Source organism: Mytilus galloprovincialis, chromosome 1 (genome assembly GCF_965363235.1).
Source record: "Mytilus galloprovincialis chromosome 1, xbMytGall1.hap1.1, whole genome shotgun sequence".
Classification (NCBI taxonomy): Eukaryota; Metazoa; Mollusca; class Bivalvia; order Mytilida; family Mytilidae; genus Mytilus; species Mytilus galloprovincialis.
Window position 1 is genome coordinate 5,056,049 of NC_134838.1, and position 21,292 is coordinate 5,077,340.

The window sequence follows — 21,292 nt, forward strand, 5'->3', positions numbered from 1 at the left end:
AATTTTTTTTGTGAGGGAATTGAACTTTTGCTATACAACAATTCATTTCAATGCACTTTATAACACTACCACTATACCAATAGGGATAAAACAAAATTGCAATGTTTCAGGGAATTATTTGACTTTGTATCCATGTATTAATTATGAAACATTAATTGTCTAAAAATGGAAAATTTTCTGTATAGTCAATACTTATGTATACTTTTGAAGCCCAAACTTTCTTTTGTCTTAAATACAAAAACAAATGATCCAATAAACTGTTAACACAGAATTGTCTTGCCTTTTTGTAATTTTGATAATTCAAATGTTGAAATTAAAATAGCAATACTTTAACATATAAGTAGTGTTGTCAAATCGTACACTTTTGCCTAACCGGTTACTCGTATAATCGTTCGACCGATTAACCGGTTAACCGGTAGTTTAAGTTAATGTTTGATTGATTGATTGTTGGTTGCTTAACGTCCAGTGGCAAATATTTCATGCATGTTCAGGACAAAGTTAATGTTTGAAGGCCTCAAAAGTACCCTACACATCGATGTAAGAAGATGTGGTATGAGTGTCAATGTGACTACATTCCATCCAAGTCATACATTTACGTTTTTATAATACGATGAATGGAAGTTTGGCCTTTGGTTTTATAAGGCTTGTCTGTGAAGATTCCTGTCGAAGTTTGACTTTTAATAATCAAATACACGGTATCAATTATGGCGTTTGTACTAACTTCAAATTGAAAAATAAAAAAAAACGTCTTGATCTCGTAGAATTGAATATGTCTGAAACCAATGATTCTTCCATTTTGTCTTGTTGTCTACAAAAATAATGTGAGGTGTTTCAATTAAAATTGATTAATCCTGATACATTGATTACATTCACGTTGGTTTAGTATTTAGTTATGACAAAGACTTGCACGACACACATTCAGATGTAGGTCTACTCAATATGAGATCAAAAGTGAAATAATGAAGTAAATCGTAAGATTTAATCGTATTACTGATTAAAAATTATTGTTAAAAAAACATGAAACTAATTATGTTTCCTTAAGATCTTGCCCCGAGCTGAGAGACAAGTTTTAATTAATTTTATATTTTTGGATTAACAATACCAATCAGTATACTGGACAGTTGATCCGTCAAATTAATTACCACGACAACATTTTTTAAAGAAAACACAACTATTTAATGATTTCAATACACATTTATATGAAATCTATTTAAATTGAAAAAAAAGTCCGGTTAACCGGTTAGCTTTTTTGGTATTCGGTATTCGATCGTTCGAACGGTTAACCGTTGACAACACTACATATAAGTTATGCAAATATTCAAAGTCCATGAACCCTGACTGAAGGTACATGGCTAAACAATCTCCATGGAAATGAGATGTGCCAATGCTTATACAACTGAATATCAAACACCATTAACTTGTAAACTATGTAAAAGTTTCAAAATCAATGAACCAAAAATGAGGGGTGGCCCTGTTGGTGCTATATAACCACCAGGAAAACAAATGTCAAGCGAGACAAAAACTATATCAATTTAAAACAACATATTTGTGTAATTTTAGAAAAACATGGTTGGCAAATTTAAGTTTATTTTTTGCAATAACGAATAAAAATTTTACACCCACAAAATAACCCGCAATATATATACTGTATTATAAAAAGTCCAAATCATTGTAACTCATTTCTTGCATAGTAAAACTTTAATTTAGTAAAATTAATACAGTAACAATTATTTACAATATGTCAATCAGTTGAAAACATACATTTTTACATATATAAATATGGTCGATTAGTGCTAAATACCCTGAGAAAAATGTAATTATATTCTGAAACAAAATTCATTCATGTGATTAAAAACATTCAAGCATAAAACTGTGAAGTAGATATAACACTTTGAAGGAAATCTGTAAACTATAAAGACAATTTAAGGAAGATAGGGCGTTTTTTGCTGAGCACCACTTCTGGGCATGTTGCATTCTGTTTTCAACAGAAACGTCTTAAACTTGAAATTGAAAGATTCAACTATACACAAAATAAGTGTCCAAAGTGTATTTAAAATTTCAGAAAAAAAATCCTGTTAAAATCAAGGGCAGATAATAATACTGAATTTGATAGGACAATTTGTGGGTTTTTTTTGGTGTTTTTTCTTTCTCTCAAGAAAATAAGGTCTGTGATCCCCTATTTTATTTGATAATTTGAAAGTATGGATGAAACCAATTGTCGCATTGAACTTTTCCAACACACTAGTCAACTATATATGAAAAAAAATGTTTTTATAATAATGAAAAAAGAAATGTTCTGTAAATTCAGTATCCGGACAAGCATCCAAAATATGACAGATCTACTGGTATTTTAAACCATATAGTGATAGAATATTAATTATACAATGAAAATTATACAATGAAAATGCTTTATTCATTTATAAAATGAATATCTAATAGTCAGATTTTTCATATTTCTAAATGTAGAGTATGTATGCAAACATATATTCTGTGCTGACCAACCATTCTTACACACACATATTACAAGTAACCAATCACATACACACACTGAAACGGCACTTTGGTGATTTAAACAAAACTAAAATAAACTATCATCAAACTTGTTCTTGAAATGATTCAACATGTAATCTTTCAGCTTTTTCTTTCAGTTTGTATATTTCATCTTGAATCTTGTCTGTTATGTATTTTCTAATTTCAGTCTGAAAAAAACAAATTGATTAACATGACCATGCTATGATTAGCCAGGATTAAACTAAATACTTCTTTTAGGAATAAACCACTAATTCATAGAACCATTGCTTTCTGTGTTAAATTCTGCAGTTTCAAGCATAAATGGTTACTACGTCTTAAGTTCAAATATAGTGGCATATTTATAATAAAACTCTACCTTTTCCTAACTTGTGCTGAAAAATTCAGCTTACCATTAATTGCATTTCCAGATATTCTGGTAATACAAAAACAGGGAGTTCTGATCTGAACAACAGGACAAATGTGCTCTCATATTATACTTCATGGTTTAATTTATCATTAAAAATAAACTTTTAACATGGGTTCTACAGTGATTCTTCAAGCTTTTATTTGGTACCAAAATTACCCCAATATTTCACTTATTGACAAAGTTACATAAAAGCAAAGAAAGAGAATGGGATTATTATACCAGAGCAGAATCTTGCTGGTATATATATAAGAGGGTAATTATTGGGGTATGTTATGAAGATAATGGTAAAAATTCTTGCCAAATTGACGTTAACGGTAATGTTTGTTGCATTATTATAAATTGTGCACTTTCTTTTAGATGTTAACAAAATTGACTGGTTTTGATGAATCACATTAAATCTTTTTTTCCAAAATAACGTTATTGATAATTATTTGAGACCTCTGACTAATCACGACTAGGCTAGTTTAACTAATCATGGTAAAATTTGGACCAATTTGAAGCTAACAGTAGCCAAAAATGATGGTTGGACACCTGATGGTAAAGGGCATTACTACCCTCATATAAATATCCCATTTGTTGTGTTAAAGCAGGAAAATGAAAAGCAACTTATTTGGCTTTGTCCCCTATAACATGTCTGAAATATGGTGCCACATTGCCACATATACATTCATACATATTATCTGTAGTATATGATACAAATAAATTAAATGGCAGGTAAATATCCTTTAGACATCTAAATGTCACCATATGTTTTATTATAATGGACAAATACACCATTCCCTGTCTGAAGTATATTTGTATGAGAAAACCCTTAGCTTCTTTTCTGCCAATTATGGTTTATCATCTACTCTCTCAATAGCTTATCATATAAAACTTACAGGTGTTTTCTTCATAAGCCTCATTAATTCTACATCTTCTGTAAATTCCATAGGCTGTCCAATCAACAGTGTCACCTTCTGTGAATATATTAACATAAAACATGAAAGAAAATATCATAAATATAGTGGTATTTGCTAAATAAATAAATGGGGAAGGACACAGAGGATGTCCCCGCTTGCATATACATTGAAACATTAAAATGGGACATAGCTCAAGAACTGTAGTGTCACTACCCATATTTTAAATTGATTTGAGTTTTGTGGTAATGAGAATTGTGCATACATTTCATAACATTTAATTGAGGCAAACTTAAGCTATAGAATGGAAACAAAAACATCAGCAATCTTTCCATTTTTAAAGGGGCATAACTCTAGAACTGTAAAAGTGACACCACCAACATTCAAATCTGTAAGTGTCATAACATTTAATTAAAGTTAGAGAACAGAAACCAATTCTGGAACATACTGATGTACAGACAAACAAGGGTAAACTTAATGCTACCTTTGCTACGGCAAAGGCATAAAAAGGGGGGAGGTAATTTGTGTTAGAAATATAAGACAGTCACACTGTAATTGACCAATAAATTAAAATTTGAACAGAAATTTGAAGTTATTAATAATATCACAATAAGTTAACAATGAAGTATCATAGTTCCATTTGCAACACATAGAAATGCTATGGATTTGAACCAGATAAACATAAAAAATTTATCTGTAAAAGTTAAACAAGCATGTGAACTATGTTTCAAGTTTTTAAGACCATACTTCATGATGAATATATTTCATTTCATTTGAAATTTGTTTTTTCCTGTTTGTAGTAATGACATATAGCTGGGAACTAGTATAACTAGTTCTGATACTGGTTCTGCAACAGTACGTAGTATAGATAAAGTTTGATGTTAGATGCATAAGGCACAAGGAAAGTTCTGGCGGTTTTTACGGGTGGGGTTTAATGGTACATGTACTATATAAAGTTTGGCATTTAAATGTATTACATGTATTTATATGTTGACTGAATTGAAGAAATCATCTGTACAATAAAGCAAATTCTAACATGACGTCCTTCAAACGCTTTGAGTACACACCCGTGGTAAAATATGAATATATTGCCAGTGCTGTTCCGATTGTACTCCCACGTCATATGATTTTTTATGAATGAGATACCCGACGTCATAGAACAATGACGTTAGAATGTAAGCATTTTACGGGAAAATACACGCTTGTGAATCCGAAAATCATCACAAGGAAACATACACAAATGATGCTAAAATGTGGCAAAAGCCCTTTATTGTACATCATATAAGACATATAAATAAATTATCATTCAAATAGATCCAAAACTGTCTAAATACATTATTTTAAATAGTTTAAACATGTCACTAATGCACTTTGCTCCGTTCTTTTACGCTAGTTTATTAGTGCGTTTATTTATGGGAACGGCAAATATTTGCCTACACCTAGAGCGCTTCGATCCAAAAGAATTGCTGTATGTGTCCTATCAGAATCGAAATAATTCATGGGGCTTGAATATATCTAGATTTTACCACGGGTTGTCCCTTTATGCCGATATTTTACCCCTCGCTATCGCTCAGGGGTAAAATATTTGTCATAAAGGGCCAACCCGTGGTAAAATCACGATATATTCAAGCCCCCATGAATTATTTCTTAAATAAAATATTGTAAAGCAAGAGAAAATAATATGTTACTGCAAGCAACTAGTCCTATTTCTGTGTTTTCTTTATAGCCTATATATATTGAATTTAGGGATGAAATACTTTAAATTCCAATGAGCAGCGTGAGGGAGAATTTAAATTAACTCAAACCAAAACTTTAACCCGATATGAGACAGACAAAAAAACACAACATATTTTACCTTTCTGATTCTTGGTACATAAGGTTTGTTATTTGGAAGTATATCATCCATTCCTACAAAAATATAAGTAAATGTTAAATATAATGTCATGTAAAAGCTAAGGTCATAAATAAATGAAGAGTTGTTTTGTATTGGTAGTATTTCACAGTAACATTTTTATTCTAATCATTCCTACTTATAGACAATTTACAATTAAACAAGTGGCAGGCACACTTGTTAAAAAAATGGCCAATTTGCTAGTCTGTTTTGTGCATAATCTGCAGTTACTCTTTTCGTTGCTGATCATAATAGACGTTTTCGGAAACTAAATTTACAAGTACATTTAAGTTGACGATGATAATTACAGGTAAACTTACCTGTGGGTCATCTCAAAATACATAATGTCTCGAAAAATGTGGCTACATGCTTAATATAAGAAAACAATGAGAGATATAATTTTAATGAAAATCAGCTATTTTTCACCATTTTTATAACAAGTACTGTTTTTATTCGTCTGAATCAGACGAGGAGCTGACTCCCAATGCTTTCAGTAATTTAGGATTTTCTTTGCCATAAATTTTTCATAGGTAAGCTGATTTACAAGCTGCATTTTTTTGGGCTCCGCTTTTTTTTTCTTAGACGCACACATTTTTATCATCTGGTACATTGTACATTGGCCATCTCTTAATGAATGGACAGCAAAGATGGGAAACTGGGAAAAAACTCCCAATGGCAGTAGGTGCTACTGACGGTACCTCAACGGAAATTTACAGGCCACTTGTTGGGAGCTTTATTGTTCTGGACATCGCCACTTTCATTGCGTACATACTCAGGTCATCATCGATAATTTAGGCATAATATGTTATATTGATGCCGGGTTTTTGGGACATCAAAATGACGCACAACAGTTTGCAATGATGAGGTCAATTGGTAGAAATGCAGAGCTTGACTTTCCTGAAGGAATAGTTTTACTGGCAGATAAAATATATCCTAATAGATATCCTCTTATGACACCCTATACACGCCAGCAAATACAGCGAAAACCAGAGAATTTAAAAAGGAGGTGTCGCAAAATTAATAATTTAATCAAAGAATACAGTCACTGTTGAACATTCTATTGGAGAATTGAAGAATTATAGAGTTATGGGAAGTCTCTGGAAACATCCCAGGAGAAAACTTCGTCATATAGTTAAAGCGTAACGACTTGTTTCGTTGATTTGAATAGAAAAAAAATAAATATTTGAGTTATTTTCAATTTGTCAATATTGTACACTTTGAAATGACCCCTCTAGAATTTTCTGTAAATGTCATCATAAATGTAAACATAAAAATTTAAAACACTTTCCGAAAATGTCTATTTGCAATATATAGATAGATACTTTATATACTACATACTAGGGAGTAATGAGTCTTCTGGAGCGTCCATCCATATTATTTTTTGGGGGGCGGGGGGGGGTTGCAAATTATTGCGTTTACAACTCTGTCGCATTTTTCGCAATAATAAAAACCTCGCAATAATTTCTGAATTTACAGTATTCTGTCTGTTTTGGGGGTCTATTGTTTTGCTGGTTTGCACCAAATGTGGTATGAACATTTTGAGTTTTCTTGTTTTGTTTTACATGTCATTTTTGGTCTTTTATAGCTGACTATGTATTATAGGCTTTGCTTATTGTTGAAGACCTATAGTTGTCATAGTTGTTAATTTCTGTGTCATTTGGTGTCTTGTTGAGAGTTGTTTCATTGGCAACATAAAACCTACCAACTGTACAATAAGAAATTTATCTACAACACAATACATTAGGAAACTTGACCATGTTCACATGACAATATAACAGGAAACTTGAACATGTATATATGGCAGTACGACAGAAAACTTACCTACATGGTACATTGGCAAGACAACAGGAATTTTTTTGGCCTCTGCAACCAGTCTGCCTACTCCTACAAGGAGAAATTTTCATTTAAATATCATGCAATAGTGTTTCTGAAAGGTATTGGCCCGTCAGATTGAAAAATGACAAAAAGACAAAAAGTACCAATCAATGAGTATACAATTCTATTGGCCTATTTGGCGTTGTTACTTATTTGATTTTCAAAAATTAATATTTTTTAATATGCATTGATATTATTGAGAGAATAAGAAGTTTATAATTTGTGACTGTTTTCACTACTATTTTTTTGATTTTCAAAAATAAAAAAATAAAAAGTTGATAATTAAACTGTATAAAAAATAAAAGATGAAAAGTGTTATTTTTCTGCAATATTTGTATTGCAAGAAACTGAAACTTCCGATGTACATAGATCAAACAGCATCAAATTTTAAAGGTTTTAACTAATACTTGTATAATTCAAGTATAATAGTATTATATATATAATGGTTTACTTTTATAAATTGTGACTTGGATGGAGATTTGTCTCATTGGCACTCATACCACATCTTCTTTTATCTAATTCATTTCGATCTTTCCTCCATGGCTTTTGATAATTCTAATGTCAGCATAAAGGACATTGTTGAAAGGGAAATAGATTCTAGAAAAGGACATAGATCTTCACTTCTATGACACAATATATAATAGGACTATCACCAAATTTTATCACTTTTACAGCATGTGAAAAGTTTGTTTTGTGGTGCTTTCATAAATTCTATTGGTTTTTGTATTTATCAACTTGTATTTAATTAGATATGGACATTTTACAATTGAAAATTTTCTCTTTATTTTAAATGTGTGTGCAATTGTGCCAGGATTGTAAAGTTTATAAAACTCTAAAGAAAATATGTTTCATACTTTAAGTACATGTACTTGTACTTACCCCATTTAAATCTAATGAAGCTTTTGTCTATGTTCACTCTTCCTGGAAAAAAAAACAACAAGTTTTTCAGCAAATTTTGAGTGGCAATTATGTTTTTGAAATCTATCAAATGTTTACATGCTTTTCTTAAAAGGTTATTTCATTAAAACATACATGGTCAGGAGCCTATTGATCTGTGGTTGTCGTTTGTTGGTGTAGTTTACAATTTTTTTTTTTTTTTTTTTTTTTTTTCATATATATATATAGATTAGACCTTTGGTTTTCCTTTTGGAATATTTAACACTAGTCATTTTGGCCTTTTATAAGTTACTGTTCCGTGTGAGCCAAGGCTCTATGTGAAGGTTGTACTTTGACCTATCATTGTTAATAATTACCCATTGTTGTTAATTATTACTCATTGTGACCTTGATGGAGAGTTGTCTCATTAGCACTCATATCACATCTTCTTATTTATATAGTACCCTAATGAGTGCATTTTGAAATTAGGATTGTCATCAATATTTATCTTACATTTTCATGCCTTTCAACACCCAACCATAGATGAGATTTAAAAGTGCCTTTTCTGGGTCCAGTATAGATTGTAGGTTTTAACAGAATAGCCTCAAGTACGTTTTGAAACATTTTGTACATGTGTTACAACATAAAAAATTTTGACACTACTTAATTTGTAACTTGGTAATGTAGTGTGACTCTTCAAATATTCAACTCAACTTTTTTTCTGCAAACTAACCTTCAGGAAATATATGTGTCCAGTCCCCATTATTTATTTTCTCAATTATAAAGTCCATACTCCTCTGGTATACCCCATCTCCTCTTATAATTGGCACTACTCTTCCTAGACTGAAGAACAGAGCGTGGGACCACTTGGTGAAACAGATATCATTAGCAGCTGTTATCCATCGTACCTTGGCAGGTTGAACTGTATTTCTCCACTTCAGACATCCTGAAGGAAACAAAACATAAATATATGAGATGAATACATACAGTAAAACCTGCAATAAAGTTTATTTGTATCAAGCCAAACACTGTCATGACAGGTCACCATCTTCTGGTCCCTTTTATAATAATAGTATTTTTAGCTTTAATATAAAGGTCACCTCTCTTATAATGAGTGGTTTCTTTTGTCCAGTGGATGACTGACCATGGTGTTCAAGTTTAACTGAGTTCATGATATCAAAATTAAAGACTAAAACAAAAGTTACTTCCCTTGAACATCCTAGAAATCTCAGTCTACAAGTAACCTCAATTTCCCTAAAAGAGATGGTAGTATGGGCTTTTTCATGTTTAAAGAGCACGGTATTAAATTATAAATAGTCATCAAAAGAGCACATGTTGTCTTACACCATAGCAATGAATCATCCACACAGCTGTCATGGTTACTAACAGTTACAATTGTCTTACCCCATAGCAACAGATCATCCATACAGCTGTCATGGTTACTTACAGTTACAATTGTCTTACCCCAAAGCAACAGATCATCCATACTGCTGTCATGGTTCCTAACAGTTACAATTGTCTTACCCCATAGCAATGGATCATCCATACAGCTGTCATGGTTACTAACAGTTACAAGTCCTCTTTTCTCTTCTCTGTCGTACAAACATTTGTATAATCTCTCCTTATTATGAATTTTGTATGTGTTCAGCAATCCTACAATAAAGGGTTGACATAATTAAAGATTAGACCCAATATGATGACGAGTCTTTTTTTTATTTACACTTCTTTAATAGGTGATCATCTCATCTATGAGGATAATTGCTTTAATAATATAAACTAACAAATCAGAGTTATAATACCAGAAATAATTTTTGCATTTTAGCGACTGTCCCAAGTCAGGAGCCTTTGTTAGTCTTGTATGATTTTTAATTTTAGTTTCGTGTGTATAATTCAGAGTTTAGTATGATGTCCATTATCACTGAACTAGTAACATACCGGTATTTGTTTAGGGGCCAGCTGAATGACTCCATTGGTGCAGGAGTTTCTCGTTGCATTGAAGACCCATTGGTGGCCCTCGGCTGTTGTCTACTCTATGCTTGGGTTGCTGTCTCTTTGACACATTCCCCATTTCCATTCTCAATTTTATCAATTAAAATCAGGTCTACATGTAACTCTGTACAGCACAAAATGCAATATTAAACAAGATGTAATGTTACTGCTCCCTTATTTTACGCTGTACTCCAGCTCTACATTGCTCACTTAATGAGTTTAAAATTTGATACATCATAGCAGAACATTTTATACACAAGTTTTTTGTCAAACAGAAGTAGAACATTAACCAAGGAATTTTAAATTTGTCTAATGATATGACATAACCAGATGAATGTTGAAGTCACTAATTAAAACACTATCACTTAAATATAGTTAGTGAGAGTAAAAAGTGACAGATGTGTGTATGGTCCAACAGAAATAAATCAGTATAGTTAGGGAGAGTAAAAAGTGACAGATGTGTGTATGGTCCAATAGAAATAAATCAATATAGTTAGTGAGAGTAAAAAGTGACAGATGTGTGTACGGTCCAACAGAAATAAATCAGTATAGTTAGTGAGAGTAAAAAGTGACAGATGTGTGTATGGTCCAACAGAAATAAATCAGTATAGTTAGGGAGAGTAAAAAGTGACAGATGTGTGTATGGTCCAATAGAAATAAATCAGTATAGTTAGGGAGAGTAAAAAGTGACAGATGTGTGTACGGTCCAACAGAAATAAATCAGTATAGTTAGGGAGAGTAAAAAGTGACAGATGTGTGTATGGTCCAACAGAAATAAATCAGTATAGTTAGGGAGAGTAAAAAGTGACAGATGTGTGTATGGTCCAACAGAAATAAATCAGTCCAATAATTCCCTAAAACCAAAAAGTGGAATTTTTCACAATTTTTCCGTTTCCATGGTAACGGCAGCCATTTTTAATGGTCCTATGACCTACTGCAACCCCAAATTTTGTGTTCCTCATTATAGTTGACTATCACTAAGATTGGTTCCATTGCCTTCAAAAAATCTGCCGGACAAAAATCATTGGAAGAATAAGAAGAATAATAATAACAAAGAAACGGAGGAAAAGCAATATGTCACCCGACATTGTCGATCGGGTGACATAAAAAAAGAAACGTAGAATAACAATACGTCACCCCAACTCCGTTGAGGGTGCCATAAAAAGAAGAAGAATAATAAAAATAATAAGAACTGAGCAAAAACAATAAGTCTCCAAACTTTGTTTGGGAGACTTAATTAGCAAATGATGATAATATTATATTTCCAACATTATATTATCAATTTAAAAGTATCAATTTGTGCAGAAGTTTTAAGGAATATCAATGTTTTTCCTTGGTAACCAACTCTGACATCTCCAATGGCATTGGATTATTTTTGCATGTTAAAGGCCGTACGGTGACCTTTAGTTGTTTATGTCTGTGTCATTTTGGTCTCTTGTGCACAGTTGCCTCATTGGTAGTCATACCACATCTTCTTTTTTATATTAATTTGGTTTTTTTATTATTATTTAAGGATGGTTTCCCAAAGCCTGTAGGACCCAGGTAAAAACAAATCTGTTATAAATGTCTTATATTCTGAATAACTCTCAGTAATCCTTTTAAACTTTCTGGATTAAATGCAAACACGATCTCCCTCTTAAGCATGAATCCTCACGAAAATTTACTTTTATTAACATGATTATTATCAAATAAATCAAATGCAACATGTTTTTTGCACAATGCATAATAATATTTACTGAGAAGAAAAGATGCAAACGGTAAGAATTACTACCTAGTTTATTGATTTGTAAAGAAAGAATTAAACAAGTACAATAAAATCATGTACAGAGTGCAAAGTCAGCATGTTGTCAAATGAATATAACTAATATCAGTTATAATACAAGTCTGAACCTTTTCAAATTCATGAATTCGTGAATTTGTTTTTATATGGCAATTATTAACTCTCAATCAACATGATCAAAAATAGTCTTGGAAATATCAAAAAAATAATTCCAACGAAAAGTAGATTACTAATTAAACTGCCATATACATTTTTTATTGTCTGTACTGTTTATCATAAAAATTACTTGTACTGGACAATTAGTTTGAACATATTTACTTGTGAGATTTTGGGACAAGCCAGACAAGTCTGTTTATATTTCAACCTTCCAGAAGAATTTACCATGCGATCCCATCTGATACATAATCAGGGTATTTTAAAAACAAGAGTGCACACGCTGAAATGTCTCGCCTTCTATACTAATCATTGATATTATGTTGATAGTCTTAAGTATAAATCTAAGCTTTATTACAACTGTCACATAAACTTTACATTAACAGGGTTCATACATCTTTTTAGTTCCATTTTTCCATGACTTTTCAAGGATGTTTTATGAAATTTCCATACCCCAAAACTATAGACCAAAAAGTCATCTCTAATGCTATAAACATGCTTTTGTGTCCTTTCTATGCAACTAAATAAACAATTTTTTTAACATCAAATAATGACACAATTGCACTAAAACACAATGAGAAATACCAACATATTTATGAATGACAATACTGAGTTAAGTTTGCTAACAATGATGTAGACCTACTTGTTATCAAAGATTCTATGAAAAAGTATGACCTACACACTCATTTGAATGTCCCCTTTGGTATATGTTCTGCCTCTTTTTACAGTATAAAAGAATATATACAAATTTTGAAATATTTTAATAAACAAACTATTAGAAAAGGTTATTTCGCATAATCCTCTTGACTGGTTGGACTTTCATCAAACAGATAATGCATTGTAGACAAACAACTATCACCTTCCTACTTAGAGGCATCATTGCCATTTCAGCAGTGACATTTGTCTACTATCCAGAAACATATTCTTAAATACCGAGACGATATCCTCACAACTTTTGTATGAAAAATTGCACTTTACTATATGTAGGACTCTTATCATTTCAGCTCCTCTATCCGTACATTTTCATTAAAAGTGTTTTTCAACGGCTGTTTGGTAGCAATAACTTCGTTTTCGAATATTCCGATAGCTGGTTTCTTATATATTCAATAGTGATACTGTTAAAGCAAATTGCACTATGAAGGGAACCAGATGCAGTTGCATATTTTTATAAACAATTTTGAAGAAACGAATTTTAAATTCTCATTTTACACTTACCACAACTGGGGCCTTGTTTCTGGCATTCGAAAAAGAAACAGTTTCGACAAAAACTACGGGGATCATTTAATTTGAGATGTTTGAAGACATGCAATAAAGATTACAGTGCAAATAATCATTTTCCATGACTATTCAAGGACTTATCACTAAAATATAGCTTTCCATGACTTTTAAAGGCCTTTTCCCTCCTAAATAAAAATCCATGACTTTTCCAGGATTCCATGCCCCGTACGAACCCTGCATTAACCAAGATAACTAAACAAAGACCAATGAACCTTGAAAAAGAGGTCCAGGTCAGATGAACCATGCCAGGCAGACAGGTACAGCTAACAATGCTTCTATACAACATATATAGTTGACACATTACTTATAGTTTAAGAAAAATAGACCAAAACACAAAAACTTAACACTGTGCAATGAACCGTGAAAATGAGGTCACGGTTAAATAAAACCTGCTCGACTGACATAAAGATCATAAAATATTTCCATACACCAAATATAGTTGACCTATGGCATATAGCATTAGATAAAAAGACCAAAACTCAAAAACTTAACTTTTTGACCACTGAACCATGAAAATGAGGTCAAGGTCACATGACATCTGCCCGCTAGACATGTACACTTAACAATCATTCCATACAACAAATATAGTAGACCTATTGCATATGGTATGAGAAAAACAGACCAAAACACAAAAATTTAACTATAACCACTGAACCATGAAAATGAGGTCAAGGTCAGATGACACCTGCCAGTTGGACATGTACACCTTACAGTCCTTCCATACACCGAATATACTAGCCCTATTGCTTATAGTATCTGAGATATGGACTTGACCACCAAAACTTAACCTTGTTCACTGATCCATGAAATGAGGTCGAGGTCAAGTGAAAACTGTCTGACGGGCATGAGGACCTTGCAAGGTACGCACACATCAAATATAGTTATCCTATTACTTATAATAAGAGAGAATTCAACATTACAAAAAATTTGAACTTTTTTTTCAAGTGGTCACTGAACCATGAAAATGAGGTCAAGGACATTGGACATGTGACTGACGGAAACTTCGTAACATGAAGCATCTATATACAAAGTATGAAGCATCCAGGTCTTCCAACTTCTAAAATATAAAGCTTTTAAGAAGTGAGCTAACGCCGCCGCCGTAGCCGCCGCCGCCGCCGTAGCCGCCGCCGCCGCCGGATCACTATCCCTATGTCGAGCTTTCTGCAACAAAAGTTGCAGGCTCGACAAAAAACCAATTTATAATATACTTTAATTAAAAGTTTTTGCAGATACAAAGTGTAAAACAGATGTAAAGACCAACAAACTGACTTCACAATCATGATGATGCCCCTCATGTATATTTCATTATTATGAAATTGACATCACCAATATTTTTAAAACTTGATACAGTTGAACATGTTGAAAAACATTTAATATATCCTACTCCACATTTCTATAAAAAAAAATCTCTTTTTAACATTACTTTTATTGCCTAAGGTCTATTGTTTTGTACTTGCTTTTCCATTTTGTTTTCACGACAACGACAAAAATAGAAAAAAAAGGTGTCAAATTATTGGAACTACCATGAGTACCATCATTGACCATTAATGCAAAAACTGATAAAACTTAAAATAATTTGGAATACAATAGATACATAAAAAGTATAAGATAAATACCTTTCATTACTTTGCAGTAAACAAGAGTAAGAAAAATTACTAGGAAACTGAAAAAACTCCAAATTTTGTTTGGCCTTTCTGAGAAGAACCAGTATTTTGGGTCTCTTTGTATCCTATTAACACCCTGTACATGCTGTAAATCCATATCATCCACAAATACAGTTTTTATATGATTTCTATGTAAAATCATGAAATTTGAATGTCCAGTTTTTTGTATTGCCTAAAGATATATTATTCAACAGTATTTACACATATAGCATGTATAGTACTTTCCCAATCTGTTACATACTATTTATACCAGATTACTGTAATCAGGATAATTTACATTATACATAATTCCATTCATATCTAGGTTCATGAGGTTAAGTGGTTGTCATTTATTGTTTTATACTGTTCCAATTTTCAGTAATAAACAATCTGTAAATGTCACCATTTGAAACAACCAATCATAATTTTATTTCACTTTTTTTTTCAAATGTATTCTGGTATAATCAATAAATCTTTAATCTTTGCAATATGTTGCCACCATGTACATGGTATAACAGAAAGTACATCTTGAACATTTTGTGCTATTTATAGACTGTTTAATATCCATCTTTTTGATACAGCATATCTTCCTGTCAACAAAGTCTAGATGCTTCACCTCATACAATGCAATGTTATGTAGTGACATACTACTGAATGACATAATTATCATAGTGTTTATCCTATAAAACACAATGTACAGACAGTTTCTCAAGTTCAGAAATAGAACACTTGCCACCAATAATTGTATTTCTACATTGTAGATCTTTTTGTGAAATTACTTTTTTTTAATCTTACATTCATTATAGTTATGTTTGACTCAAAAGCCAAAAAATCAGTTGACTTGTTATTCATTACATTTTCATAAATTTTCAGAGCTGTGTTTTTATCATGCAATAATTATAACTCTCAAATTTAGTTATGAAAAAGATGCAACACAAATGTCAGTTTGCAATTTTTATACACATGACGTCTGCAAAAATCTCATTTCAAATGATTATCAAGTTGAATAGAAGATGTTCTATTTCTGTATCAACATGATCCATTTGAATAAAGATGTTCTATTTCTGTATCAAGTTGAATAGAAGATGTTCTATTTCTGTATTCTGAAATTAGCAAAATAAAAATCAACACCAACCAAATGTCTAGCAAAAGTGCATTCTTGAAAAGGATGATTTTGGGTAATGGCAAATTAATGGGAACATAGACATTATGTCATAAGAATAACCAAGGTGTCATTGACATTTATTAGCATTCACATTGTTTAATATCTTTCTTAAAAGAGACTTCTTGTCAAATTACAGGTTTATTTTAAAACTTCTGGATCCTCACATTTCATGCATGTATACTTTATGTTTTTCAAGATAGTTTTTGTCTACAAAGTTTGAGCAAGGTTTATTTTCCTTCTGTCACCATGTTTGAAGTCAACATGCACATATTTCTTCATAATTCAGACAACCTGAACTTTTTTTGTTGTTTGTTTAACTTTACATTAAGTTTTTTCTAAACGTTTTTAATTTCTTAAAGCCAACTGTAATCACATAATTCATGTCTAGAGATGTTATCTCACACTTGCTTGTACCACATGAATCATTTTGTTTATTCAAATAAAAAAAAAAAAAAAAAAACCATTTACAGCCATTCCTGTTGTCCAGGGAAGATAACTCACTTGTGACTCCATTCATGTAAGCCAAAAGAGGGACGAAAGATACCAGAGGGAAAGTCAACCTTATAGATAGAAAATAAACTGACAAAGCCATGGCTAAAAATAAAAAGACAAACAGACAAATAATAGTACAGAAGACACAATATAGAAAACTAAAGACTGATCAACACGAACCCCACCAAAAACTTGGGATGATCTCAGGTGCTCTGGAAGGGTAAGCAGATCCTGCTCCTGCTCCAAGGGAGATAACTCAAACTAAAAATGCATTTCTCACTCTGATTTATATAAGTTGAACTTGGTTGATAGGAAATCTTTAGTACATTTCAAAGTCCCTTTGAAAAATTGCACAAATGAAATATATCAATCCAGATGTGTTGTAGAACAAAGAAAATTTAGACAGAAAAAGAAACTTAAGTTAGAGATACTGTCAATCTAATATTGAAGTTGTATGTTTTATTGTCTTCCTAAATGAGATTCTTTCATTTATTTTACTAGGTAAATAATTTTGTTTGTTAAATTATCAAAAAAAAGTTAACACAAAATGTTTACAGAAACATTTATCTAAAGTTATACTGAACATCAATTCATTAATTTGTTATGCGTTTACTTTTCTGCATTGGCTAGAGGTATAGGGGGAGGGTTGAGATCTCACAAACATGTTCTTATTTTGTACTGTTATACCACTGTCCCAGGTTAGGGGGAGGGCTGGGATCCCGCTAACATGTTTAACCCCGCCACATTATTTATGTATGTGCCTGTCCCAAGTCAGGAGCCTGTAATTCAGTGGTTGTCGTTTGTTTATGTGTTACATATTTGTTTTTCGTTCATTTTTTTACATAAATAAGGCCGTTAGTTTTCTCGTTTGAATTGTTTTACATTGTCTTATCGGGGCCTTTTATAGCTGAATATGCGGTATGGGCTTTGCTCATTGTTGAAGGCGGTACGGTGACCTGTAGTTGTTAATGTCTGTGTCATTTTGGTCTTCTGTGAATAGTTGTCTCATTGACAATCATACCACATCTTCTTTTTATATTAACCCCGCCGCATTTTTGCGCCTGTCCCAAGTCAGGAGCCTCTGGCCTTTGTTAGTCTTGTATTATTTTAACTTTTAGTTTCTTGTTTACAATTTGGAGTTTAGTATGGCGTTCATTATCACTGAACTAGTATATATTTGTTTAGGGGCCAGCTGAAGGACGCCTCCGGGTGCGGGAATTTCTCGTTGCATTGAAGACCTGTTAGTGACCTTCTGCTGTTGTCTGCTCTATGGTCGGGTTGTTGTCTCTTTGGCACATTCCCCATTTCCATTATCAAAAATGTGATCACATGCAGTAAGAAAGACATGTTAACTTTATTGTTTGTCAACGGATGATGTTTGATAATTCAGAAAACTATGTCAGATAGCCAATAAAACAAATATCCAGCAAAACAATCAGGGGTACTACTTCCGCAAGGAATCTTTATTTACTTGAATAATAATTTCCCTATGTAAATAAATTTCGTTGTTATTTTTTTTCTTATAATTTTTGAATAATCTCCCCTTAAATTTCTTAAAAATCCAGTTGTATAAGTAATTTTTTCTTACAATGCCTAAAATTCTCATGTTTTGAGATGTAAATACATGCTTTTAACATTTTTCTCATGTTTGCTCATAAATTTTGATTGGAGTTTAATGTTTCATCTCATTATTTCAACAGTTAATTGCACAAAGCGTTCACAAAATGGCCCTTGGGGGCTTGTAAATGAGCAGTTCTAAAGATAACAGAGAAACAAGACTTTCATTGTCCATGAAATTTTACTTAAATCAGAAATGATAAGAAAAAAACAGGCTATGACAATGACCAGGTAAGACAGGTAGCAGTAAACAGGTAGCAGTACACAGATAGTAACCAGGTCAGTGTCAACAAGAAGTTTGTTACCTTAATCAGTTTGGAGACAGAAAGCCTAACCACATGTTGTTGAGAACTGCAGTACAATGACAGCGGTATGTTACCATAAATTACTTATTTTGAGGTCTGTCAGAGCAGGTGAATCGTGATCAAGACTCTTTCTTTGTGGGAAAGTCTTGTTCACTCTGGTGAGATGGTTGGAGCCCCTTAACAGTAACCTACCAGGAGGATACAGTTTACCAGGTGAATCAGATACAACGAGACTGGTACAGACAATATCTATGTAAGGCAGTGTCCTAGGAAGGCGTCCCAGAAAATATTAAAATAGCCTTGCCAGACATCATTACTACCCCGGCGAGAAGAAATTCATGACTTCATGAACTATCATGAATGGTTCGTGAATGTTCATGAATGGTACATGAAAATTCATAAATAATTCATAAATGAAGGTTCATGAATTTAATTCATGAACTGTTCATTAAAAGTATTTTATGAATGTTCATGAAGTTTTGATGAATCACTAGCTGCTCATAAAAATTCATGAAATGTTCATTAAAAGTATTTATGAATGTTCATGAAGTTTTGATGAATCACTAGATGTTCATAAAAATTCATGAAATGTTCATTAAAAGTATTTTATGAATGTTCATGAAGTTTTGATGAATCAGTAGCTGCTCATAAAAATTCATGAAATGTTCATTAAAAGTATTTTATGAATGTTCATGAAGTTTTGATGAATCACGAGCTGATCATTGAAATTCTTGAAATGTTCATCTGTCATATGCATGTGTTATGAATAATAGATGATTTAGTAACTGGTAACACTGCGTGTGGGACTGTCACTGCTGTTACTGGTTTGCTGCAAGAAGGTTTTTTTTACTCTTCCTTTCCCTAAACTGCTAAAGATGTAAATTCTGATTTTCTCCAAGTTCACATATGTGCCTTTCTATTAATTGTCGTCCGGCATATAAATAACTTAGAAAAATATCAGATCAATGATAGATAGGCCCAACGACAGACGTTTCTCAACGTATGTACAATGTAAACAAACCTTGACCTCGTGGTTTTAATCGTACTGAACAGTTCAGAAGGCCCTAAAAATACCTTCCAAGTTAGTCCACTTGTTTATTCACATGCACCATGTGCCGTTTAAACTAAAGATTTTTTTTTATTATACTTAATAAAACTGCATATTAATAAATATTTGTTTGCGACACCCTTGATTTATTTTCATACTTCCGTTACGGCACAGATCAACTTCTGGCCGATATTATCTGGGGCGATATTGTCACAGTCTCAACGTCAGCGTAAGTGCACTCTTGGGTAATACGTCACCAAAATGGAGATTACGCTGATGGAAACACGGAAAAGACATTTCCAGTCAGAAAGATTTCAGATAAGTGCATTACAAATTTAATTTAACATGACAGACATGTGTATATTATTATAAAATATAATTTGTTGAGGAAATATAATTTTTTTATGGTTTCTTTGAGCAAAGCAACATCAGAAAGTCTGAAAGCATATTTGAAAATTTATTTTTAATTATATAAACAAAATGAATAATTGTTTCCACATATGATTATTGGTAGTTACCTAAAATTTATAGTTTTTGAATTGTTTGAATTGTTCTTTTGTGAAAATAATAAGTAGCCAGTTTTTTTAATCTTCAGGGGATAAAAAGGGGGAGGGTTTTGAAATGAATTTGATTCATTAACAGCTTCAGATGTAGTGTATAAACAGGCAACAACATTTCAATTGAATTTTATTGCTTTAAAACATCTAGAACAATTGATTCTTTGTGGATTTTTTTTATACTTTTAGGGGATTGAATGATTAAATATCAAACTGGAGCTGCCAGTTTTGATAGTAAAACAGATTCCGTGGAGATTTTAGTTACATTTATTCAGCGATTCTACTTGGAAGAACAGAGACAACAAAATATTACAGAAAGAAGCAGAAACTTTACATGTATCCTTTTATATTATTATATCTGACGCATAGTTACTTTAGTTTTAATATTGGGTGGGTACAGGTGCAGATCCAGCCATTTTAAAAAAGGTGTGGGGTTCAAACTATGTACTATAAACCCTTTCATATGCATTGATCTTGCTAAAAAAGGGTGGGTTCCAATCCCCCCCAGAATCCTCTCCTTGACAGTAATTTTATGAGATGATAATGAATAATTCATGAATATGCATGAACATTTCATGAACTGTTCATGAACAGATTTCATGAACAGTTCATCATATCTTCATGAACATTTGATGAGCAATTCATGAACTGAAAATCGACAGTAATGTTCATGAACTTTAATGTTCATGAACAATTCATGAACAAGAAAGGTTCATGAACATTTAAATGTTCATGAACAACAATGATCATGAACCCTTTCTTGTTCATGAATTGTTCATGAACATTAAA

At 32.1% G+C, this 21,292-nt stretch overlaps 1 protein-coding gene across 3 annotated transcripts in view; it reads right to left on the reverse strand.

Moving 5' to 3' along the window:
* Positions 1 to 1,935: 1,935 nt before the first annotated feature.
* The window catches only part of LOC143063562 (tafazzin-like), a 32,072-nt gene continuing 12,715 nt past the window's right edge, over positions 1,936 to 21,292 (reverse strand). The window contains exons 1-8 of one of the 3 annotated variants that reach the window (XM_076235772.1): positions 15,293 to 15,453; positions 10,001 to 10,129; positions 9,210 to 9,422; positions 8,480 to 8,521; positions 7,547 to 7,609; positions 5,690 to 5,742; positions 3,817 to 3,894; positions 1,936 to 2,699 (exon numbers count right to left, since the gene is read on the reverse strand). In XM_076235772.1, coding sequence (XP_076091887.1) covers positions 2,595 to 2,699; positions 3,817 to 3,894; positions 5,690 to 5,742; positions 7,547 to 7,609; positions 8,480 to 8,521; positions 9,210 to 9,422; positions 10,001 to 10,129; positions 15,293 to 15,437 — 828 coding nt within the window. In that variant the 5' untranslated portion in view covers positions 15,438 to 15,453 and the 3' untranslated portion in view covers positions 1,936 to 2,594. Of the gene's footprint in view, positions 2,700 to 3,816; positions 3,895 to 5,689; positions 5,743 to 7,546; positions 7,610 to 8,479; positions 8,522 to 9,209; positions 9,423 to 9,880; positions 9,957 to 10,000; positions 10,130 to 15,292; positions 15,454 to 21,292 lie in introns of those variants that run through there. The other 2 variants (XM_076235781.1, XM_076235788.1) reach the window with 2 other exon arrangements.